The sequence below is a fragment of the Sturnus vulgaris genome, chromosome 8, assembly GCF_052056855.1.
Source record: "Sturnus vulgaris isolate bStuVul1 chromosome 8, bStuVul1.hap1, whole genome shotgun sequence".
Classification (NCBI taxonomy): Eukaryota; Metazoa; Chordata; class Aves; order Passeriformes; family Sturnidae; genus Sturnus; species Sturnus vulgaris.
In genome coordinates, this window is record NC_142250.1 from 29,570,723 (window position 1) to 29,592,275 (window position 21,553).

At 40.1% G+C, this 21,553-nt stretch overlaps 1 protein-coding gene across 4 annotated transcripts in view; it reads left to right on the plus strand.

Annotated features, from left to right (window-relative positions):
- VTI1A (vesicle transport through interaction with t-SNAREs 1A) overlaps window positions 1–15,041 on the plus strand; it is a 258,318-nt gene extending 243,277 nt beyond the window's left edge. For all 4 annotated transcript variants that reach the window (XM_088169337.1, XM_014872501.2, XM_088169338.1 and 1 more), the window contains one exon: window positions 13,930–15,041. Coding sequence is in view for 2 of the 4 variants with exons in the window: in XM_014872501.2 (XP_014727987.1) it covers window positions 13,930–14,023 (94 nt within the window). In the remaining 2 variants the exon portion in view is untranslated. The remainder of the gene's footprint in view (window positions 1–13,929) is intronic.
- Window positions 15,042–21,553: the final 6,512 nt, after the last annotated feature.

Sequence of the window (21,553 nt, forward strand, 5' to 3'; positions counted from 1 at the left end):
AAAGAAAGGCACAATAGATATTCAGAAAAATGTATGTAATGGAGAGTGGGGGGATGAACCAGGGAATTCAACTGGTGCAGTGTGAGAGTGAGCTCAAATGAGTTAAATTTAAAAGTCCCATTTGTGGGTTAGGCTGTTATGCATCCAGAACCTCCACCATAATGATTGCCTGCATTACCCTACATAATATTAAAATCTTAGCGTGTGATTAATAGCAGATTCCCTGCATACGTGTCAAAACACACATCTGCAGCAAATCTGCCAGTATATTTCTGTGCTAGTTTTACTTTGGGGCCATAAAGTAATTCCTGTTTTGTGAATGAGAATAAACCTATTATGCACTAGGTTAGCTACACCCAGTTTCTTCTCTTCAGGGAAAAAGAGCTGCTTATTTGATACAGCATCTCGAATTTCAGTGTTCAGAAGTGAGTTTAAGCCTTGGCTAGATTTGCTTGAGCAAGCTGTTGGGATTTGCCTTCACCATTTCTTAGTTCTGTGTTTTCCAAAACCTTCTGTGCAAAGAGTATTGAGAAACTTCTGGACAGCAGTAAACTAGTGGACTTAATTGCAAGGTGTTTATTGCTAAATTTGTTAATGAGTCAACATGCAAAAAAGATATATTTATCCCTGTTTCCTCTTAAAGTAGCAGTAAAAAATAACTTCAAAAAATCTTTTTCTTAAGCTGTTTGGTGATGCAGTTTTGCTGTTCACAAAAGCCCTTTTTCCCATCCACAAATAGCTACCTTTCACTTTGCCCCAAGGGAACTGAGCATAGCTCAAATGAAGCTTAGGAAAAAAAAAGATATTTTTCCCAGTTGTAACTCAAAGCCTCTGCATATTCACACATGCACACAAAATAAAAAGGAAGATGCAGAAGCATTCCTCCAGTCTACCCTCTGAAAAGTCCTATCGACCTGTTTTGCTCCCCAAAATGAAAATAGAACCCCATGAAAACAACTTAAAGGACAACAAGAAAACATTAGGAAAGCAACATCTGTTTTGCATTCTTGGCATCAAGTCTGTCCTTGCAACACAGGGTCTGACACAGATGTACAGGGTTATGACACCACTGAGTACTGCTTGATTTTAAATGGTGTAACAGAGCAGAATCAGGGCACTGAGCTCTTACAACTCTGTGCAGAGCTGTGGCGCTTGATCTCCTTTGCAGATGTGGGACTCAAAGCCCAGTGAAGTTTTAGGCATCTTTCCATTGATTGATGCAGACTGTGGAGCAAGTCATATTCCTCCTCCAACCATTTAGAATTTATTATTGACTGCACTTTCTCATCGTGTGTGTTTTTTGCTGTCTGTAAAATCTCATTGCCCAGGTGTGTTCCAGTCAGCCGCGTTGCACATAGCCACGCTCAGAGAACATTTCAAATGATGCTGCATAATTAACCTCTGCAGTTTTTAAGTAAAATAAAATAGTAGCAAGGAGAGAGACATTTAAAGGTACTCAGAAAGACAAAAAGAGCTCTGATTTAATTGAAGAGAATCAATAATAATGTAAATTTGGGAAGCCAGAGTTGCCACGAGAGCAGCTGTCTCACCACGACTACTGGGATGGCACAGAGCGAGCACATCTTTCCCTGTGTGGTTGCCCATCCGTAGCCGTAGCAAAGTGAGCTCACCTCACCCCTGGCATGGCTTCAGGTCCCCGTGGAGCTGTGCCAGGTGTTGGTGCCACCGTGCAGTGTTTTCACCTGCCACTAGATGTCTGTGTGGGCTCTGAAACCTTCTCGAGGGGGTGATGCCCCTGTAAAACACGACAGGCAAAACTGGAGCACAGGCTGTGGGGAGGCCTTTTAGTCTGTGTTTATAATTGTAACAGCATTACTTTAATTAGGCCTGTGTTTAAAGCAATTTGTGCTGTCTAAAACTAAATTCCAGCCTTTCTCATTTGAGGCAGATAAGGAAAAGGTGTTTTTCCTGGTCCACATCTCTTGAAGACAAACTGTTTCCTTTCTGTTCAGGTGAAGAACTGAAATGTATCTTAATGTCGTGAAAGTTTTTGAGATGTAAAGTAGGTACATCTTATTTTTATTCTGAAATGATGAAATACCAAAATATAGAATACCTTTTCCATAAGTGAATTGGTAAAACACATACATCAGCACATCTGGGCTCATGGAGAAAGATAACGCATCAGATGTTAAGTTCAGTATATTAAAGGAAAACAAACAAACAAAAAAACCTCTGGACCTGGGCATAGAAATCTATTTCCCAGTTTTGTTTCTCAGCAACCCACTGGCTGGCCAGGGCAGCTGCATCTGTGACCAGCTCTTCTTGCAGACATCTCCTGACAAAAATGCAAAAGTAATCAGCATATGTTTGACTTTCATTTATCTCTGTCACCCAGGAATAAGATACAGATAGTATCAGGAACAATGAAAGGTACATTCTGATATTATTTTCAAGTTTTTTTGTCTAGACAGAGAGTAGCAACCACTTGTATCTCTGTGGAACAAGCAGCCCCACTCCACACACTCACATCCTAGGCTGAAGGCCAGAGGGAAGTAGTAGGCTGTCTATATTAAAAAAAAAAGGTTTAAAACCACCACCCACTCATCAGGTGACTGGAGACTGTGGTTGTAAAATATGCTGCAGGCAGAAGTTCTGAAAAATCCCAGAAAGTGTTGAAAACATCTCTAAACAAGGTATTTTTCTCCTGCACCTTTCTTGCTAAAGGTCCCAATTGCTGCCAAGAAAGCTAGTGAGAATGTTAGCTGCCAAATAAAAAATTTATGACAGTGTTTGGCAAAGGATTGTATCACTGCTTGTTTTATACATTTCCACAAGTCTCTTGAAGGGCTGTTGGACACATACAGCTCAGTGATCACTGTGCTTTATCTGTTCTTTAATATATTAAAAAAGCAAGTTCCAATAAAGTATGATTTAAACAATAGATTTTTTTAGTAGCCTCCTATAAGCACTTGCTATGGTGAGAATATAATTTCTAAACAGCATTCCATATATTAAAATTGTTTTTGAAGCCCTTTACCTGAGAAAGTTGCATGTACATAGCAAGAATACATGAATTTTTCAATTAAAAATGTATTGCTTTTGGAATTGTGCTTGTTATAAATTGTGCTTGTTATATGTAGGAGTCTGGGCCAATAAACCTTCTGTTAAAACATAAAGAAGTCCATTCAGTCAAAGTTGTGTCTGCCATTTATGTTTCAAAACCCAAGAAAATAACGTGTTCATATTGCATTGCTCACCAATATCAATTAGGTTTTTGGCTCCATCTTTAAATTAATGTTGGGGGAGAAAATTGTTCCAGTGGATCTAGCAGAAAAAATACATTTTTGAATACAGAGTTATAAGCACACTGAAAATAATTATTAAGCTGACCCATGCTGAAGCAACACCCTTAAAAATATTTTCCTCCACTGAAGAAACAAAATGGTCTGTCTCAGCCTTCTCAAACCCGTTATCAGATTAGGCTTCCAGCTGATAATTAGCGCTGTTTAACACAGATCTCGTTGCTCAGAAATCTCAAAGCCTGAGCAGTTTACTTTTCCTCATTATCATGTGCTGCTGGAGCTGGGAGCTCTGGAGCATGGAGCTGTACCTCCCTGCACCATTTTGTCAGGTGACAAAGAGCCTCCTCTTCTCCCTGGTGGCCAGGAGGTGATGGGACACAGCCCTGGAGGAAGTTGGGTTGTCCCCCCTTCCAAGGGGACAACCAGAGCCATCCCCAAGCTGCCCCAGGGCCCCAGAGCACCGTGCTTGTGCCTTCATGGCACAGCAAATACTCTTGAGCAGCACTACAGATGCTGAACGCCTTGTGTGTGCTTGTGTATTTCATGGTGTTTGATATAAAGTACTCAAGACAGACCAGCATTAAGAGGATTATTTCAGACAGCATTAGGAGTTAATTTACAGAAGATTAGCTCTAAATCAGGCAGATATCATAAGCAAATTAGCATCAGTTGTAAGAGATTCAGAATCAAAATGTGTGGTGGTTTTAGTTTTTCCCTGCATGTGCTTAGTGGAAGAGTAGTATCTTCATTAGTTTCCCACACTAAGGTGTTACATTTCAAATAGTGAAGAACAGGCATATTTTTTTTTCCTACATGCACACTGTTTATTATGATGCTGTTTATTGGCAGTGAAACTGCTTAGCTCCAAATACCCTTCCTCTGCTGAATATTTTATATTTCATGCCATTTCTTCATTGGGTAATGTTTTGTTTGGCCCTAGAAATGGTGTCTCCATGATGTGTTACAATATTTTAAATAGGTAATATGCAGCTTTACTTCAGAGTAACATAGTTAATCCTTTTTTTTTTCTGTTAAAATGAGTCACATTCTAATGCCAACTCATAAAAATAAAGGAGTGTGTCAAATGCTACATACCAGAGTGAAGATTATAGGTACTTAAAAATAGCCTCCTTAATATTTAAGCTTGTAAATTATAAATTTGTTTTATTTCCACAGCACTGATGGTTAATTTGTATTAAAAAGCATATTCTGTTTTTCAATCAATTTTCCAGACATATTTTTCTGGCTGCAGACAGACAGGCATGAGCACCTATCTCAGTATGGCAGTTTTGGGAATACTTGCCCAATTAGTGGAGAAGATGGTGAAATGGATTGGGCCACAATATTGAAGCCTGTGCCCAGAGTTGTCCTTGGGATTCTGAAAGTTTTGAAGTCTACGAACGGCATTCCCATCTTTGGAGAAATTTGTGTTCTGCTGTCCAAGAGATTAAACAGCTTAGTCTTCAGTGTGCTCCTGAACACTTGGGGTTTTAACAGAGGGGGGAAATCTGGGCAGTGCTTTTTATGATTTTTTTCCCCCTCTTGATGGACCAAATTCCTCTTGACAAGGTGGCCTGAGGTGGTGAATGTCTCCCTGCCTTCACTGAGACAGGGATCTCTGCTCCTTCCAGGAGATCATGAAGATTTACACCCACCCTAAGCCAGTTGTGCCTGCAGGTCCCTCTGGCTGCAAGACCTGCAAGGGGCTCTGGCACTGTGACTTTTACCCTGTGGTTTTACCCAATATTTGGAGTCTTGACGTGGTTGTTAATCCGAGGTGTCTGAGGTCATGACAAAGTAGAGGCTTCTCTGCTCCCCTAATAGAAATACTGTAACATGCTGAAAAGAAAATACTTTCATAGTGGCAAGCATCTCCTGACAACTAATTTGATAGTTCTCTATCAGGTAAACCATTTGTGAATACATTGATTCTTTTTATTTTTCACTGTTCTGTCTTCACTGTTCCCAGGTTTTCTCTGAACCGGTTGGGCAAAAATTGATTTTTATTTGTTCCACTGGCCTTGTGGAAAATTAGCTTATGAACTGGTTTTTATAGGAAGACTCAAAGCACAGAAAAGGTTGAAAAATAAGCCTATAGCAGTCAAAATTGTTGTCTGAAATGTCTTCAGACTGGAAGGCTGAATTTATTGCTCAAAACAAGTACTAGCATTGTGGAGGTGTGCAGTCCTGCTCATTATCACTGGAAAAGGGGGAACCAAAAAGCACAGTAAAAAATTAAATTTTAATAATGCTAGTGATATTTTCTAAATCCTTCTTGACAGAAAGATTCTCATTATTTTTATCTGTCTCAGAGTAGGCTCTTTTAATGCCATCTCACAAATGGCCTTAGCCATGATTGTTTTCCTCTCTTTTATAGCATTTGAAAAAAAAATGAATATATACCAAAAAAATTCTATTCTATCATTCAGGAAGTGCCATGAAATGGTAACATTTTGGATAGCACATCTTCAGGAGCAATTGCTGCAGATGCCTTCAGGTTTTTACAAAAGAGGTCAACATTGTTAAGACAATTGTGGGAAACTTGCCATACAAAAAGATGCCCAGTCAAATATGGTGTAATAAGAAGAAAATAATGCAAGAAGAGTGTGTGTGTGTCCAGTCTCCAGCTTTGTCACACCTAAAACCTTAGATTAGTCATTAATTAAATTGAGGCATGGTGAAAGACATTACTTCCTTTCATCTGTTTAAGATATATCTTTTAGTGGCTTCTAATGATTATGGAAGTTGATAAGATGCAGAGTGTTGACATTTTTGTTTTCTTTAAATTGCACAGAATGTAAATTTAACTATATTTATCATAAAAGCCAATATGAGATCATGTACGTTCTTGTCATTTTATAGCTTGCATACATTTCTTCTGCTGGAGAAATAATTGCTTTAGCTTTGAGTGCTGACGAGGGGGTTGGGGCTTTTTTTTTTTCCCTATTAACTGTTTGGGGACCAGGGTTTCATGTACCCAGCGTGCTGAAGAATGCCACTGCACCGACAGCTGGGCTATCCACCCTCCCTCAGAGCTCTTGCTAAAGCTCTTGTAATGTTTGCTAAGGCCTATGGTTCTTAGTCATGCTCAGGTGACTAAATGTGTGATTTGTTCTTCTTGATACTTCAGTACCCTGAGAAAGGCTGGTTGGAGATTAAGGCAACCTTGACTCCTTCCACTGGCAGTTGCCACAGTGCATGTGATGGTCATTTAGGCTTGCCAAAGGGATCTGTGTTGCCTGTGCTTTGTATGAAATGAGTTAGTCCCTCTCCCGTTTTGGTTGGTGAGTTTCCATGGCCCCAGGAGCCCCACTGTGCCTCCTGGTGACACTCATAGCCTAATTGATTCCCTCTGTGGAAGGAGTGGACATGGAGACGGGAGAAAGCTGAAGCTGCATCAAAACCGTGGAGAGAAAGTTCCATGTCAGGGTCTCTCAGGAGCAGAAGGATAGTTTTCATCCTCCAGAAATGCCTTCCCATGTGTTTTAGAAATAAGCAATGAATAAATCTGGCTAGTACAAGATTTTCAGTGCCCTTCCATTTTGTGTTTTGACCTTTAGTCCCACATGTCTGAGGTCCTCGATCAAGCTTTCCCTGTTAACACATTTGATTTCCAATCATTCCTGTAAATCTCTCTCCTTCCTAGGCCATTCAGTCCCCTCGCACTCCCCACACACAACCCCACTGATCTGATCATCTGGGTATAATTTTCAGTTCCTGAGACTGCCAGAAGGCTCATGCAAGCCATGATAACCCTGATGGCTACCAAATAACATTATACTCCAATGATGTTCATTTGGAACGTGTTACAAGATTTCTATTATGAATTAAATCTCTCTGTAAGTATTTTAGCTATCAGATATAATGAAAATAATTTTCAGTTTTAATCCTTATGACAAGATTGTCAGAAGATGGCACAACAAGGTAAAAACATTGTTGAGTCAAGGAAGGCCAATGTGTTTCAGCAGGCATTCAGCCAAGAGAGGGATATCCTTTCTTTTAATCCTCCAGAAAAACTGTCAAAGGAAAAGTATATTTGCTTCTGGTCAAAATTTAATGTGCAAATATAGGATCCATTAAAAGGAGATGATAGATCAAGGTCTTTACTGGGTAATTATTGATTAGCATCTTCTGCTTCACTGGTGAGTTTCATCTCTGCAGTATTTCTGATTAATGGCAGATTACACACACTTTACAATATGCTAACACCTTCCTATGTAATTTTGCCTTCAAAAATTGCTTTAAAAAAAAATCAAGCTGTCTTGCTTGGGTCTCATGTTCAAGCTTTTAGAGTTATTAATTCCTATGTTGTAGGCACCTAACCTAGCCAGCTAACTTAGCTGACCAGCACTCCTTGGGTACATATATGGCCAGGAGAAAGAGAGGGCAGTTCAGAGCAGGATTTGAGCTTATATACAGGGAGCTGGGAGAGATTATCTAGATATAATTTAGATGTTTAAAGTGGGATAGTGTGACTACTTCCCTGCACCTGTTATTACATGACTCATTCTTTCATTCAGGGCCCAGGTGGAAACACATTGATGTGGTTTCAGTGTAATATTATAACTAGAGATTGGTATCCATGTCATTACAAGTACACAGCCTCAGTCCTTAAGACTGAACTTTAAAGCTAGAGGACATAGCACAGCACAATTCCTCAGCCCTATCAACAAAACCTTAGGCACCCTGTATGACCTGACTCTTTCAATAAACCCTGCTAGAAAACCTGCTAGAAAATGCCTATCCTTTCTTATTCTCCAGCCCTCTGTTTTTGAGGGTTTCATTTCGTTATCTGCTCTGTTTTTAGCATTTTTTAATGGATTTCCCCCAGTTCTTACAAAGAGGCACCTTTGGGAAGGAATTCAGAAAACATGAAAGAGATTTCTTCTGGGAACAGAAGAAACAATCTGCAGACTGAAGGTGGACCTCAGGAAGTGTTGCCTTTTTGTCCCCAGTAAGCCATGGGGAGTCCCATCCCCTCTCCACCATCCCCAAAGCCTTTTCACATCTAAATATACAATGTCAATTACAATGTAAGTAGGTCTTCTGGCTTGAGAACATAAAGACTTGGAGTTATTTTCAGAGTTTGTGGTGGGGAAGAGGAAAAAAACTTGAGTGTTTTCCAAATTCCTCACTTTTTTCCATGGTCAGCTAGAAGAAGGCCAAGGAGTCATGCAAGTTGTGCAGATATTTTTTTCCACTGGTATTTCTGTTTGCTAATTTCAGTCGTTAATGATGAAAAATGTCTTAAGTGAGATACTTCCAGCCAGCTGTAATTCTACTAGGCAGGGTTCTCTTACTCTTTTATTACAGTAGGTTGCCATGTCTTTATGTTTTTGCCACAGTTTGTCTCTTCAATTGCTTTTATTTAAGAAAAGCCTTCTTAAACCTGAAGATGGGAATGATTGACCAGCCCCCAGATACCCTGAACTTGAGATTTATCATTATGTATTTAAGGTTTTGCTTTACCAATCATAACATTTTATTCCCCTGTGTGGGGTTTAGTGCTTCCATTTGAAAACTCATCATAACAAGGATGTCCTTATATATAGTAATAATTGTGTCTGTCCAGAAGCTATGTGAGTGTAGCTTTATTACTTTGAATGCACACTTAATTTTCCCTGGTATGTTTTTGCCTATGTGACTAGACCCACACTTGGTGTTTGAATCTGCTGATTTGCACATGAATATTGGACACTTAAAAATCACTTGCCACTGATTTGCATGCTCCTATATTCTTTCATGTTAGCAAAAACTGCCAATCAGAAATAAAAGGGCACAAAAAATGCAACAGCCAAATGTTCAAAGTGACCATTTATGATGTGATTTTGTGTACAGAGAACAAGCTTTACTGTCCAGTAAACTGATAGGAATCACTTCTAGTTAAATCAGAAATACATATTACAGTGAAACACTGTTGGACAGTGCTCTGTCATCAATCAGTCTGTGTTCTTGAGGACACTATTTTTCAAGATGCCTCCTTTAAGAATAAAGCCCTGTGTTGTAATGAATGTGTTCTAACTGATCCCCCAAGCCATTTGTTTGGTTTGTTTTTTTTTTTTTATTTGTATCAGTGTCAGAGTTGAGCTTCTGTAGGAAATTTTTGCAGTATTTTATTTGTAGTCCTTAAGTTAAGGACACACTCTTTATGCACCCGGAGTCTGCACTGGTTCGTTTATATCCTGCATTTTGTTAACATGTTACCGTGATTGCTAATTTTCATGACAATTGTTATTGTACCGTCAGTGCTTAATGGCAAGGCATCATTATTCAATGCTGGTCAATCAGGCACTAAGACATGTGCAAGACATCAGGCTGAACCCATATAGATGTCGTGCACTCCCCTGCTAATGAATGCAGTTTTATAAAAAGGTTTAAACACGGTTGGCATCCTTAATGTAAGGTTTGCAAAAGCTTCTTGGGGAACTGCTTTGTGTTTATAGGGAGCAGAGCTAAACATGGCACAAACAGAGTTAGAGCCATTGTGTGAGTGTGTGTGTGTGAAGCCACGGACGGGCGGGAATCCTTTGGGGGTTTGAAATGTGGAAAGGCAGCACCATTCCTGCCGGGGCAGCAGTGAGGGGAACAGAATTTCCAGGAACATCAGTGTTCAGTAGTGCATGTGGGACCTGTTCTGCAGAGCGGTGCTTGCCCTGTGCAGCAGGGAGGTGATCCTCAAAAGCGGATGGTGTCCTCAATTTGGCACTGGCTGGAGGCACCGTCCAGCACTGCAGTGGTTGGAGATTACTGTGACCAGAAGCCAGGATAAAGGGTCAGACATCTGGAAAGGTGGAGTAGAAGGAGACTCAAGAGGAGAGGGATGTGCTTTCAGTGCTGTTAGTCCGGAGTGCTCTTCCAGTGCGTCAGTTAACATCACCCTTGCGTCTGCTTTAGTTGCGGCTTCTGTGTGGTTTTGCACCAAATATTTCGGGCTGCTGTCCATAATAAACTAGATGGAGCTTGGTTTAAAAGCACAGATTTTTCGTCTCTTCTAACTCAAAGTAGAATGAGCCCTTGTGCTCCTAGAGGCTCGGGTATGAAAGGAACAGTAGACATTGGCTGTTAACGAGCTCCCGCGCAGGGCTCCAGCAGAACTTGGTGTGAATTCAGTGCCTAAGCTGCATCAGCTAAATGGTTAATTCATATCATATCAACAGCACTGTGATTCATAATGTAAACTTGAGGAATCCTTGATGTTTCAGTCACACATTCCTCTTAATTTGGCCATGCATTCTTTTAAAGCTACAGTGTGCTAACTTAATAAAATGCAGCATGCAAATGCACAAGTTTTTGCCTTCAGGCATTTTAGCCATGGATGTTTCAATGGGTGTCTTCTTTCAAGTATATATTCTTTCCTAAATTATTTACCCTGTAAACATGCTTTGCATTTTCAAAGAAAAATCTGGGCTTCCTCATTCACCAGATTTTGTTGAATTTAAGGTGTAATAGAGATAAAAGACTATCATCTGCTTCTTGTGAGCATGTTAGCCTTTGGGATTTTTTTGTAGTGAGTGTTAGGCCCCATTTTCTTCTCCTTTGGTATTATCACTCCCTCCCCCACTTAAATTCCTTGATGCTTTGCCTAGAGCAATACCCACTGGCAGTGTCTGGCTGTGACAGTACTATAGGCTTCCCTACAGATGGGTCCTGCCAATGCCAACCATTGTTCTACAACTGTGAGCTGGCTTGACTGTCTTGGATCACTCAAAACCCCCTTTCCTCTTCGTTTTTTTCTTTACTCTGAAGGGTCGTCCTTGCCTGTTGACTTTGAGATCTGAAATGAGCTGACACCCAGAACTTGTGTTCTGTGTCTTAGCAGCAGCTCCCAGACTCAGATTTCAACAGGCACCACTGAGTCCTCCTCAGGACTGTCCTGCTGCTGCCAAACAGCTCTGTCATTCTCCTCCCAGCCCCATCCTTTGGGCAGTATGCAGTTAGTTTAATTTTACTTGCTCACTTGAAAGGAAAACAGTAAATCTCAGTGTTATTCTTTTTTTAAAGATATAAAATTAATCTTTAACTGTGGGCTTGAATATTAAACGTATATAATGCTTCAGTGTAGGAATCTGTTGATAACATCAATCCTATTTCATGATTAATTTGTTCCTTTTAATATGATATTCTTTTGCTGCACTGTGCAGACTAATTCAGATTCCTAGAAATTGAACTTTGATATATATTTCCTAGATTCACACCGTAAGTGAACCTTCAATTAGCAGATACAGGTGGTGGCTTGCCTCGTTCAGTGTTTTCTTGAAAAGGATTTTAGAGACATGGACACTGATTAAATAATCTTGCAATCAGGTGTGTACTGACAGGGTATTAAAAATAAGGCATTTGAGGGACTTGATGCTTCTTTTTTATTTTTCTTTAGTTTTGCTTCTCAGACGATGCAATGATTTTTTTCGGTGGGCCAGAGATAGGAGGAGTTGATTTAAACACTCAGTATGTTATGTATGCCTTTGCCTAACTATGTGTTAGATTAAGCGAGTTTCACTCACAGTTAATCCTTTGTAAATTAGCATTATGGATGCCTTGGGGCCCACATCCCACAAATAAAATGGTTGTCAAGCCAGCTGCACTGTGTATTACTTAAGGCTGAATGTTTTAAGAGTTTTCATGCTTTTAATCTATTTCACTGCTGAGTTTCAATTTTGCTGAGTGTCCTTTCAGGAGTGATGAGGGCGAGTGAGTAAATATATATTCTGGTTTTCATGCATTTGCCTGAGCAAATCGTTTGTTATCAGGTGTTTGGCAGAGAATGTCACACCCCGCCACAAAAGAGAAGCTTGTAAGTTCAGGTGTTAAATTGAAGTGCAAACCAACAAGAACCAAAAGCCCTTAATTAGCTTTATTTTGTTAGCCTGCTACACTTTTTTTTTTTAGGGGAAAAAAAGAGTGAGAAACATCCCTCCCTCCTCCTCATCCTTTTGGCAGAGTAAATATTGCCTGTTAAGTTTGAATTAGCTGTCATCGCGGAAGAATTAATGCTGTGGTTGAGCCTTTCTAGTGAGGAAGGGAAAAATAAACGAGACAGATCTTAGTTCAGCTTTAAGTGATAAATGAGGACAAAGCAGCCCATTCATCTCCTGCTAGGAAAGTGGACACAAACACTAAAGCAGTTTTGCGGAAGACGTGTCAGCAAATGTGATCATTTTGTAACCTGTCAGGAGGATAGAGAGCTAGTCCTTTTAGAGTGTCACAGGGGAGGGTGTCTGTCTGATGTGACAGTTTTCATCCATCCATTTACTGCTTTTCCTTTAGGTGGGGGGTAAGCGAGGAGAGAGCTGGAGTTGGTTAAAACTGCATTTTTCTTTACACTTTCCAGTATAATTTATATGTATATCCACCCGCATCCAAATGAAAAACATTTACCCAGAAAAACTCCCCTCTGCTCTCTGGAGTTTCTTCTCTCTTTCACTGCGTGAAATATGCTCATTTTAACACATTACACTCCCTGTCTTCAAGTTGTACTTGGTTTGATGTTTCACAAAACACAGTTTTACCTCTTCTTACCATTATTTGGTTCTTGAAGACTTTACTTTTTTTGTTTTGTTTTTTTTTTTTTTGTTTTGCAGAAGCATGAGAAAAAAATCTGTAACTTGGGGTGCTTGTATTGCATTTGGTTGTTGTTGTTGGGATTTTTTTGCTATACCTCTCAAATTCTGATGACAAGGTCCATATACAAATATGTTTTACAAAAGTCCCTATTTGTGAAGAGCCTGAGAAAATAGTCTTCCTTCTCTGTGAAAATGGAGTAACAAACAGTGAATTCTTACAATCCAAAATCTTCCCATAAATGCCTCAAATTCTACTGTTTCTTGATTTAGCAATTTTAATTGACCTATTAATTTTAGGAAAAATCGGAAGTGATGATTTTAGAAGCAGGAATTTCTCCCAATAAATGATTGAAAGATATTAGGACTTTCTACTTCTGGCATCTTTTTATTTTCACTAATCTCCATTTTTTTCATACTGCATAGAAATGTAGCATTGCCTATTACCATAAGTAAAGGTATGCTACAGAGACAAGAGATGCTTTTACAACATAAGCTTCACAGTTTGACACTTGCTTCTTTATATCATCCTTTTCTTCAAAACTATCTTTTGTACTTTTCCCTTGGTATTTTAGTACAAGTGAGTATCTCATTGACATGTGTTTCCTTGAAATCTTGTTCCTTAATAGTAAAATCCCTTGAAAATTAATAAATTGTTTCTTTTCAGATTAAAACCACTGTGAAGATTTCAGAATGGTTTTAAAAAATACAATGATATTTACAGACCACCCTGCTTGGATTGCACTGACTGAACACTATTTTTTTCATTTGCTCTTAGAAGGTTAATAAATTGGAACATAATTTATTTAATTTATTCTAATATGTATATAAATGTATCCATAATTCAGAAAAGTCTACTTCTTTCTTGAATACAAAAGTTGGATTTAATAGCTACATAAAGATATGGTTGGAAGCATTGGAAATTGGGAGAAGTAAAAAAATAATCAAAATACACAGAATGGTGGAGAGAATACTGAATTTATGGGCATTTTCTTTTCTCCAGTCTTTTTGTGCACCTCATTTTATAATTTTTATATATATTCTGCTATTTCGATTTGTTTTGTTTTATTCACTACAGTTTTTTTGTCTCTTCTGCTTTTTTCCAGGATCATCCAAAACCGGATTTTGATCGTTGTGCTGGCAGTCATCATCATCTTCACCACCATGATGGCTATTTATTTTTCTGTCAGGGGACGCTGATATCTTTGTTCTTCACTAAACAGCAACAAACTGCTTGTTCTGAGTAATTAAGACAAAGTGGTCACATGAATCATTCTCTTGCACTGACAGAGTCTCCCTCTCTTTCCCACTCTTCAACTCAGGTGCAAGTGGTGTAAAATATTTTGTATTATTGATGGCATAGTTGATGGCATGTGGGACTATTTTTTTCTTACATTTTTGTCCTTATCTGAGTGTTTTCAGGATTTTAATATTTGTTGGAGTGAGGGCTTGTTCTGGTATAAAAAGACTTAATGTGTGTCAAATTCACCCACAGACAATTAGCCTGTAAGTTGCCAGAGTTTCATGAGGGGTCTTTGCACTTTTCTTGTGCTGTGCAGGGTGTATGAATATCAAGCAGTATCTGACCTTCTGTGATTTAAAATATAAGTAAAGCAGAGACCAAATGATGTAGAAAGTGAACCTGTCTCCTGTGACTAACTCCCAGTCTTGCATTATCGTAGTAGATGTAACCTGGTTAAGAACAGTAGCTAGTTTTAAAAAGAGAGCAACCTTAGGATGGTGTTTAATATATGATGTAAATCCAAAACTTAATTTAACAATGTTTTGTTTAAAGTTGGGCTTTCTTTTCTGCTAATTCAAAGCAATTCCACTTTCATCAAGATCATGAAAACACATTGCTTACCTGAAATGTAGTTGTGGCTACAGTCCATCTATTGAATCTCTTTTAAATCTTCCAGTGTTGATATATGTACTGATAAGCATTACACACTAGGCCCTTAATGAAGATATATAAAGATACTTATCTATGTGTTGCTGATTGAAAAGAGATCCTAAGTATAATTCAGCAACAAATGAGTGATTATAGTGCATTAAACAATCTAGATTTTTAATACTGGCCTGACTATGCTGAGACTGCATGTTGGAATATTTTGAGTGTATTAAATTCTGATGTGATATTCCCATTTTTAAATAGAAACTGTAAAAATATTAATTTATATATGCTTTTAGCTGATACAATATATCATAGTTTCATCTACCTGTGTGTAAATGAGCTGTTTCTCTTCTCCTATTGGCTCTGCTTCTCCTTTAGACAGGTTGAGGTCATTTGGCTTATATTTAAACTTGCAACTCCAACAAATCTCCATCACTGGGGTTGTGATAAAGTTCATATTTTTATATTAATTTTTAAATTCCTTTGCAATCCCTTACAAATACTGCAAATGGAGAGGTATATTAAGTCCTTGAACTTAAGCCATAAAATGTTTCCAAAAGATGTTCAAAAAACAAAAATCTGGTGACTTTTAAATTCCCCTACATTAAGCAGGAGCTGACCACTGAATTTTCACGTGTGCCTTAGTACTTTTGGGGTTTTGGCATCCCTGTGGGCTCTGCCAGTTTGCTGTGCTGTCCCTGGAGGCTGATTTTGGCCCTGAACATGTTATTGTTTTCTCTACATGGAAACAAATAACTCAGTTAAAAGGATGTGGTACTGATGCCACAGCTAAGACATAGTAAGAGGGTGATAAATGTAGAATAAAAGGATCCACAGGAAAATGCTACTCGTTGAAACAAATGCAAGATATAGGGTCAGCTCTGCTGTCTGAGTTTTACATGCAGCTCCCAACAAAGTTTAGAAGTGGTTTGTGTGCTGGGTTTCTGTACCAGCTCATGTCACTAACCATAGGATGGTGCTGGAACCAAAGTTCCTGGCTTGTCCAGACCCAGGTTTCAGGAGGTTTTGCTCTGTGCAGCACAGTCACGTTCAGCTCCTCACCTTGATGGCCCTGCACTGTCACAAGGTCAGGGGACCGCCCCGGCCACCTCCTGGGGCATCCTCTCCTCTCATCCTCGCCAGGTGTGTGGCATTTACCACTGTGGCTCTCAGACACAGAAAGATTTGGGTGTTCAGCTTCCAGACTTCAGGTGAGACAAGCACGAAACTGAGCACTTTGGCTTGTGTAATCAGAGCTCTGGCCGTTGGCTTTGAGTGATGGCACAGAGCTGAGTTCAGACAAATTAGGATGAAGCCTGGCAGCATTAGCAGATATTTATCCTCAGCTCGGCAAATTAGGAGATGCATATTTTGTAAAGCAGAAAACTGTCAAGAAGGAAATCTTAAGCTCTGTCTGTTGCCTAGACATTCTCCGCATTGCCTCAATAATTTAACTATCATGGGAATTGATTCATGACTACTGATCTTAACAGTGACCTATGACTAGGTTTTGCCCTCTATCTAGCCACCTGCTGGAATCAGCAAAAAGCTGAAAGGAAGCCAGTTTTCCTTATCCCAGTATAAATCTAGGGCATAGTGTCACATCAGATACATCCACTCAGATAGGAATGAGGGAGAGAGAGAGACTGCCACGCAAAGCCTTCATCTTCACTTTTGATGAGCCCGCCATCGCTATGTTTCTCATGCTAACCTGTTAATAACTCTTCTGTGCCTGCTTTGCATCCTCGTGTACTCCCCACATGTAAAATAGTGCTCAGGTGGACATTGCCCTCTTCAAAACACATTATTACTCCTCTCTCATCCCTGTTCATCTGGCCTGGGAAGTGTGCGGGTGAGATTCACCAAATCAAATTCACATTTTGGTGGGGATTGAGTGACTTCAGCTGAGAGCACAGCCCCAACCACCCACAGGTAGGGTGACATCCCCAAGCCCAGGCTTCCCCTGGACTAGTTGGGTCACATTTACAGCACGTCTGTGTGAATGAATCCAAGTGCTTACAAATGTAAACCTCAAAGAGCAAAGTGTTTCTAATGTTGCCGGCCTTTGTGGAGAAAAGACAAATTAAAAAACTCACGCGTGGTGCTGTGTGCAAAATCCATCCCTGCTAAACAGCTGGGCTCACAGAATAAATAAACTAATTCTGCACTGATACAAAATCAAAAGCAATTTAATTAAAGACTCTTAAGTTTTAAAGGGTTTTAAATGCTATACGTTTTGGGGAAATATCAGAAAATGTAGCTTGACTGACGTCAGTTCCCATCTCTGGGATGGGAGGCCATTTGCTATTCTGTTTAAGGCAGGCTGGATTGTCTTATTTTGGAGCCAGCTTGGTGGGGGGTTTTCTTTGCTGCTGCTTCAGAGCTCTGAGCTTCAAAGGCTGAAATTAATGGTGAACAAAATTGTGCGGCTCTGACCATCCCATGCGGGGCAAACCCATCGAGGGTTATCATTAAGTAAAGAAATAAAGAAAAAAAAACCCTGCCAGTTCCAAGAAAACCTCATCAGATAATGACCTCTGTGATTGGGTTTTCATTACCAAACAGCATCCAGAGATTGTCTGCCCCATAGAAGAAAAAAAAAAAAAAAAAAAAGAAAAGAAAAAGAAAGAAAAAGCAACTGTGTCTCTCTCTCTTTCTCTCTCTCGCTCTCTCTCTCCTTTTTTTTGCACATCTTTTCTTTAAACCTGTCAGATCATTTCAGTATTTCAAATCCGAGGAAAACAGCCTGCCTGCTGCTGTATTTGAAGTTGTAATGGTGTCAAAAAGTCACGACTGACTGACAGCCGTCAGTCCCAGAGGAGCTCATTAAATCATAAAAACTTGACAAGGAAATAATTGAGCATCACTGGCAACTTGGCGCCTGTTTAGACGTTTTTATTTTCTTTCATTATTAGTCCCCACCATTACGTTCATTAACAAATTGCATTAAACAACTGTTAAGGGCTAATGATTTGTTTATCGCTTTTTTTTATTATTATTATTATTATTTAAACATTAGCTGCGTCATGTGGTACCTCAGCAGCCTCATACTATCATCTGACTGAATATTTTTCCACTCAGAGCTCTGGGTACTGCTGGAATATGAAATAGATTATTCATTACCCTCCTCTTTGCCACTGATTTGGTTTCATGTAGCGTCTTCCACAGAGAAAGATGAAAACTTGTCAAAAATAGGTTATATCTTATTCTAAGGGCAACAATAGCAGCAGGTACAGGCACACTTTAATATTTAATTAAGGCTGATGTTAACCCCTTTAAATGACTTTAGCTGTGAGTAATATTCAAGTGCAGAAGAGAAAAATAATGGTACTTAATTTGCAAACTGTACAGCAGGCATTCATCTTCGAGTTACTAGCAAATTTATAGAATAATTTTAAATAATGAAATTTCCAATCATAAATATTTATATCCACTCTTTTTTTTTTTTTTAACATAGTCATAAATGAACCACTTTTGCACACATCCTAAATAAAAAAAAAAAAAATCCGTGTCCCTTTCTTTTTTTGTTTTGAACTGCACCACTCACATTTCAAAATCTGGTAGGACTTTTGTAGGGGGGGAAAGAGCTACATGTGGATCCCCAGTAAAGTTGTTAGCTGTGGCAATGACTCAGTTCTGTTCCTAGCAACTTGACAGCTTATGATAAACTCAAGGAGGATGTGGGTTCAGGCTTTTTTTGTTTGTTTGTTTGGAGGGGACAGCATGTGTTTTGGCATTTTTTTGGTTTTTATATGAAACCATGGGAAGATTTTGTTTTGAAACAGATAAAAATAACTGCTACTTTTATAGGAAAAGAAGTATTTATCTCTAAGTATACTTTCTCTGTGTAGTTGCAGTTGTTGGTTGTAAATAATCCTCTTATGGAAGGAGAAGCTTCAGGAGAATTTTAAGATGGTAAAAAAAGAAACAGTCAAAGGCAGGGTACGTGTTAGGCTCCCTTTGCTTTATAATAGTCAGTCTTTGATCTTTTCTTATTCAATACATCTGAATGCAGTTTGCATTCGGTGGGTCCCTGTGCAGGGATGACGGCAGAAATGGCGAGCGAGCTGCGGTGACGTATCACAGGATGCTGCACAGCACATCCATCCAAGTCAACAAAGCTCCCTCGCACTTCCTTGGGATAATTTGTCACTTCTGGAGTCACGTGGGGAAAGAAGCATGTAGCAGGTGAATATTTCATCAACTACTGCCTGGCAGTGGGTTTTTTGTGCATGTTAAGCAGCTCCTCACTGTGCCCACAGCCTGGCCTGGGTGTGTTGGCAAACAGAGGTGCACATTGAGAAAACTTTAGCATCTTCCACTGCTGTCTTTTATTTGTCACACATAAATAATGAAGGCATCTACAGGAGGGGTGAGGGGGGTAGGAAGAGCTTATACACTGAGAACTGGTGAACTTGTGCACTCTTCATCCCTTCATCCAAACAACTGCCTTTGGCATGAATAATGGCACAGCTGATATGAAGCTCTGTATTGATCCGTTGCTCAGGAAGGTCCACTGGTAGTTCCTTGGACTTTTCCTGAAGGTATGGCTGTAACAGGTTGGTACTGTTGGGATCTGTTGCTTCTGTCTCCATCTCACACCAGACAAGTTCAACAGGGACAGACACAGAGAGGGGGAGGTCCCAGCCCTCGCTCTGTGCAGCTCTTTGTCTCCCACTAACATGATTACCTCTCCTGGCTGGAAAACCTGCTTGGGAGACTGTTGTGCACAAGTATAAATAAAATGGTGTCTGCAATTGGAGAGGCATCCCAGGGTGAAGTTGGGAATTGCTTTTCCCTAGGCAACAATAGTTTGGTAAAAAACTCTAGATAACCTACAAATGTTGCTTATTCTGTGGGGTAGGTTAAATGTGAGGAGTTATGTCACCCAGAGCTGGTATCTCTCCACACCCTGTGGTGTTTTGGGGAACTGCTGCAGATTTATCCTGCAGTTATGGCAGAACCTGGGTGTTCCCTCAGTATTTTGGCTTTATCACAAGAAGAGATACCAGGTGGTGGTGGTGGCATAACCGATGAAGAACATGGACTCTGCCAGGCAATGTCATGTTTCTCACAAGGCTGGTGCCTGTTCAGTGATGGGAGCATGCAAAGTGAAGGCATTAGCTGGAAAGCAGTGTTGGAAAGTGGAATTTTTACACATTTTCGAGGCCTTAAGTGGTTCTGAGCCATTAAACTGTGTACAGGAAAGGGGCTGTCCCTGCTGTCCTGTGGCCAGAGAGGTGTGGAGCAGGCTGCCAAGCCAGCATTGCCAGCGTTATGGTGCATGCATCCTGCTGGCTGCCATGTTGTGACTGCTCTCCTGGACCAAACCCAAAGAAAACCTTCTACTGCTGCTTCTTTGTTCAGTTGCTTTCTCTGTTAAGACCCATGACCCTGTCTGGTCAGCACTGTCCCCAGTGAACATGATCGCTGCTTCTGTGGATTTAATGAACTTTCCAGCTCTCTTCTGTAGCCAGCTAAGTAACACTGCTTCTTGCCTGAGCTGCATGTCCTGCCTGCCTGTATTTGTACATACTCCTTTTGTTGATACTGCTTGCAGGAGCTGCAGCCAGGCATGCCACTCAAGGAAGCAAAAAAATACCCTGTGAGTTTACCACACCACTAGAAAACTTGCTTTTAAATAAAAAATAATATTTAATTTTCTCTTTTTAGAAGAAATAGGCTTGTGCCTTTGCTCGGTCTCATTTGATGAATTTGTCTTCCTATCCCCTGCCAAGTTGGAGCCTTTGACCAAACTCAGCCAAATGTAATAGGAGAGCAGAGCTCTCAAAAATTTCTTTCGGTTTCAGGAAAATCAGCTGCCAAGAGGAGAAATGTCCCACTGGTGTCCTTACCAAGAGAGGCTGCAGCATGACATCCACCCAAATTGGACACTACCTGGGAGGAAGAAATTATAAATACCTCTCTCCCCAGGAAAAGCTCACATCCCATTTAGATACTAGAGAATCCAACCCTGAGGAAACAAGGCCTCATTAGTGTCATTGCTGGAGGAACTACTTAATTAAAGGACAACAGAGTTGAGAGCATTGTTATGTAGGCCTTTGTTCCTTACACCTGGTCATTTCCATTGATGTAAAATGTCATCTTTCTGATCTGGTAGCATTTTGCACCCACTTTAGACAAGTATTCCTGGCCAGCCAAGGAGGTGCAGAGCAGGGAAGAATCAGACCTTATTACCGAGGTAATTATAGCCTCACCTACCCATCAGGCGAAGGGTGTACACCTCTATTAGCCAGGGCTCCCACAAAGAGAACAAAGGCTGGCTGGAAAGTGGGAGCCACCCAGGGAGCATCCCTGTGTCCAGCTACAGCACTCTGGGGCAGCAGACCTGCTGGGGAGGTCATGACCACAGGCTCCCTCCTGGCCTGTCTCCTGCCTGCTTTCCTGGCGTTAAATTCAACTTGTCTCAGCAATACTGGTGAAGGCCATGAGATGGGGAGACTAAAACAGGGAACAGTACCATCGCCGAGGAAATCAGGTCTCAGTTAAAATGCTAAAGGAGGTAGGGGGTGGCTTTCAAAGCTTGTCTCAGCAACTAGCCTAATTCTATTTTCAAAAGCCACTGTTGAGTGCTTTTGAAAATTTCATCCTAGATGCTTGGCTCAAAGACCTTAACCAAAGATTTTTTTTTTTCTCTGCTATACGAAAGCTAAATATAAACCAACATTATTGAACAAAAACCTAACAAAACCCCTGTTGCAGGTCTAGAAAAATCTTTACTCAGAAAATCAAATTATTGGAGACCAGCATCTGAAGTGTCCTTCAGTCTTGGATGCCTCTTGTTTTGTGTAAACAGTTTGGCATACAAAAAAAAT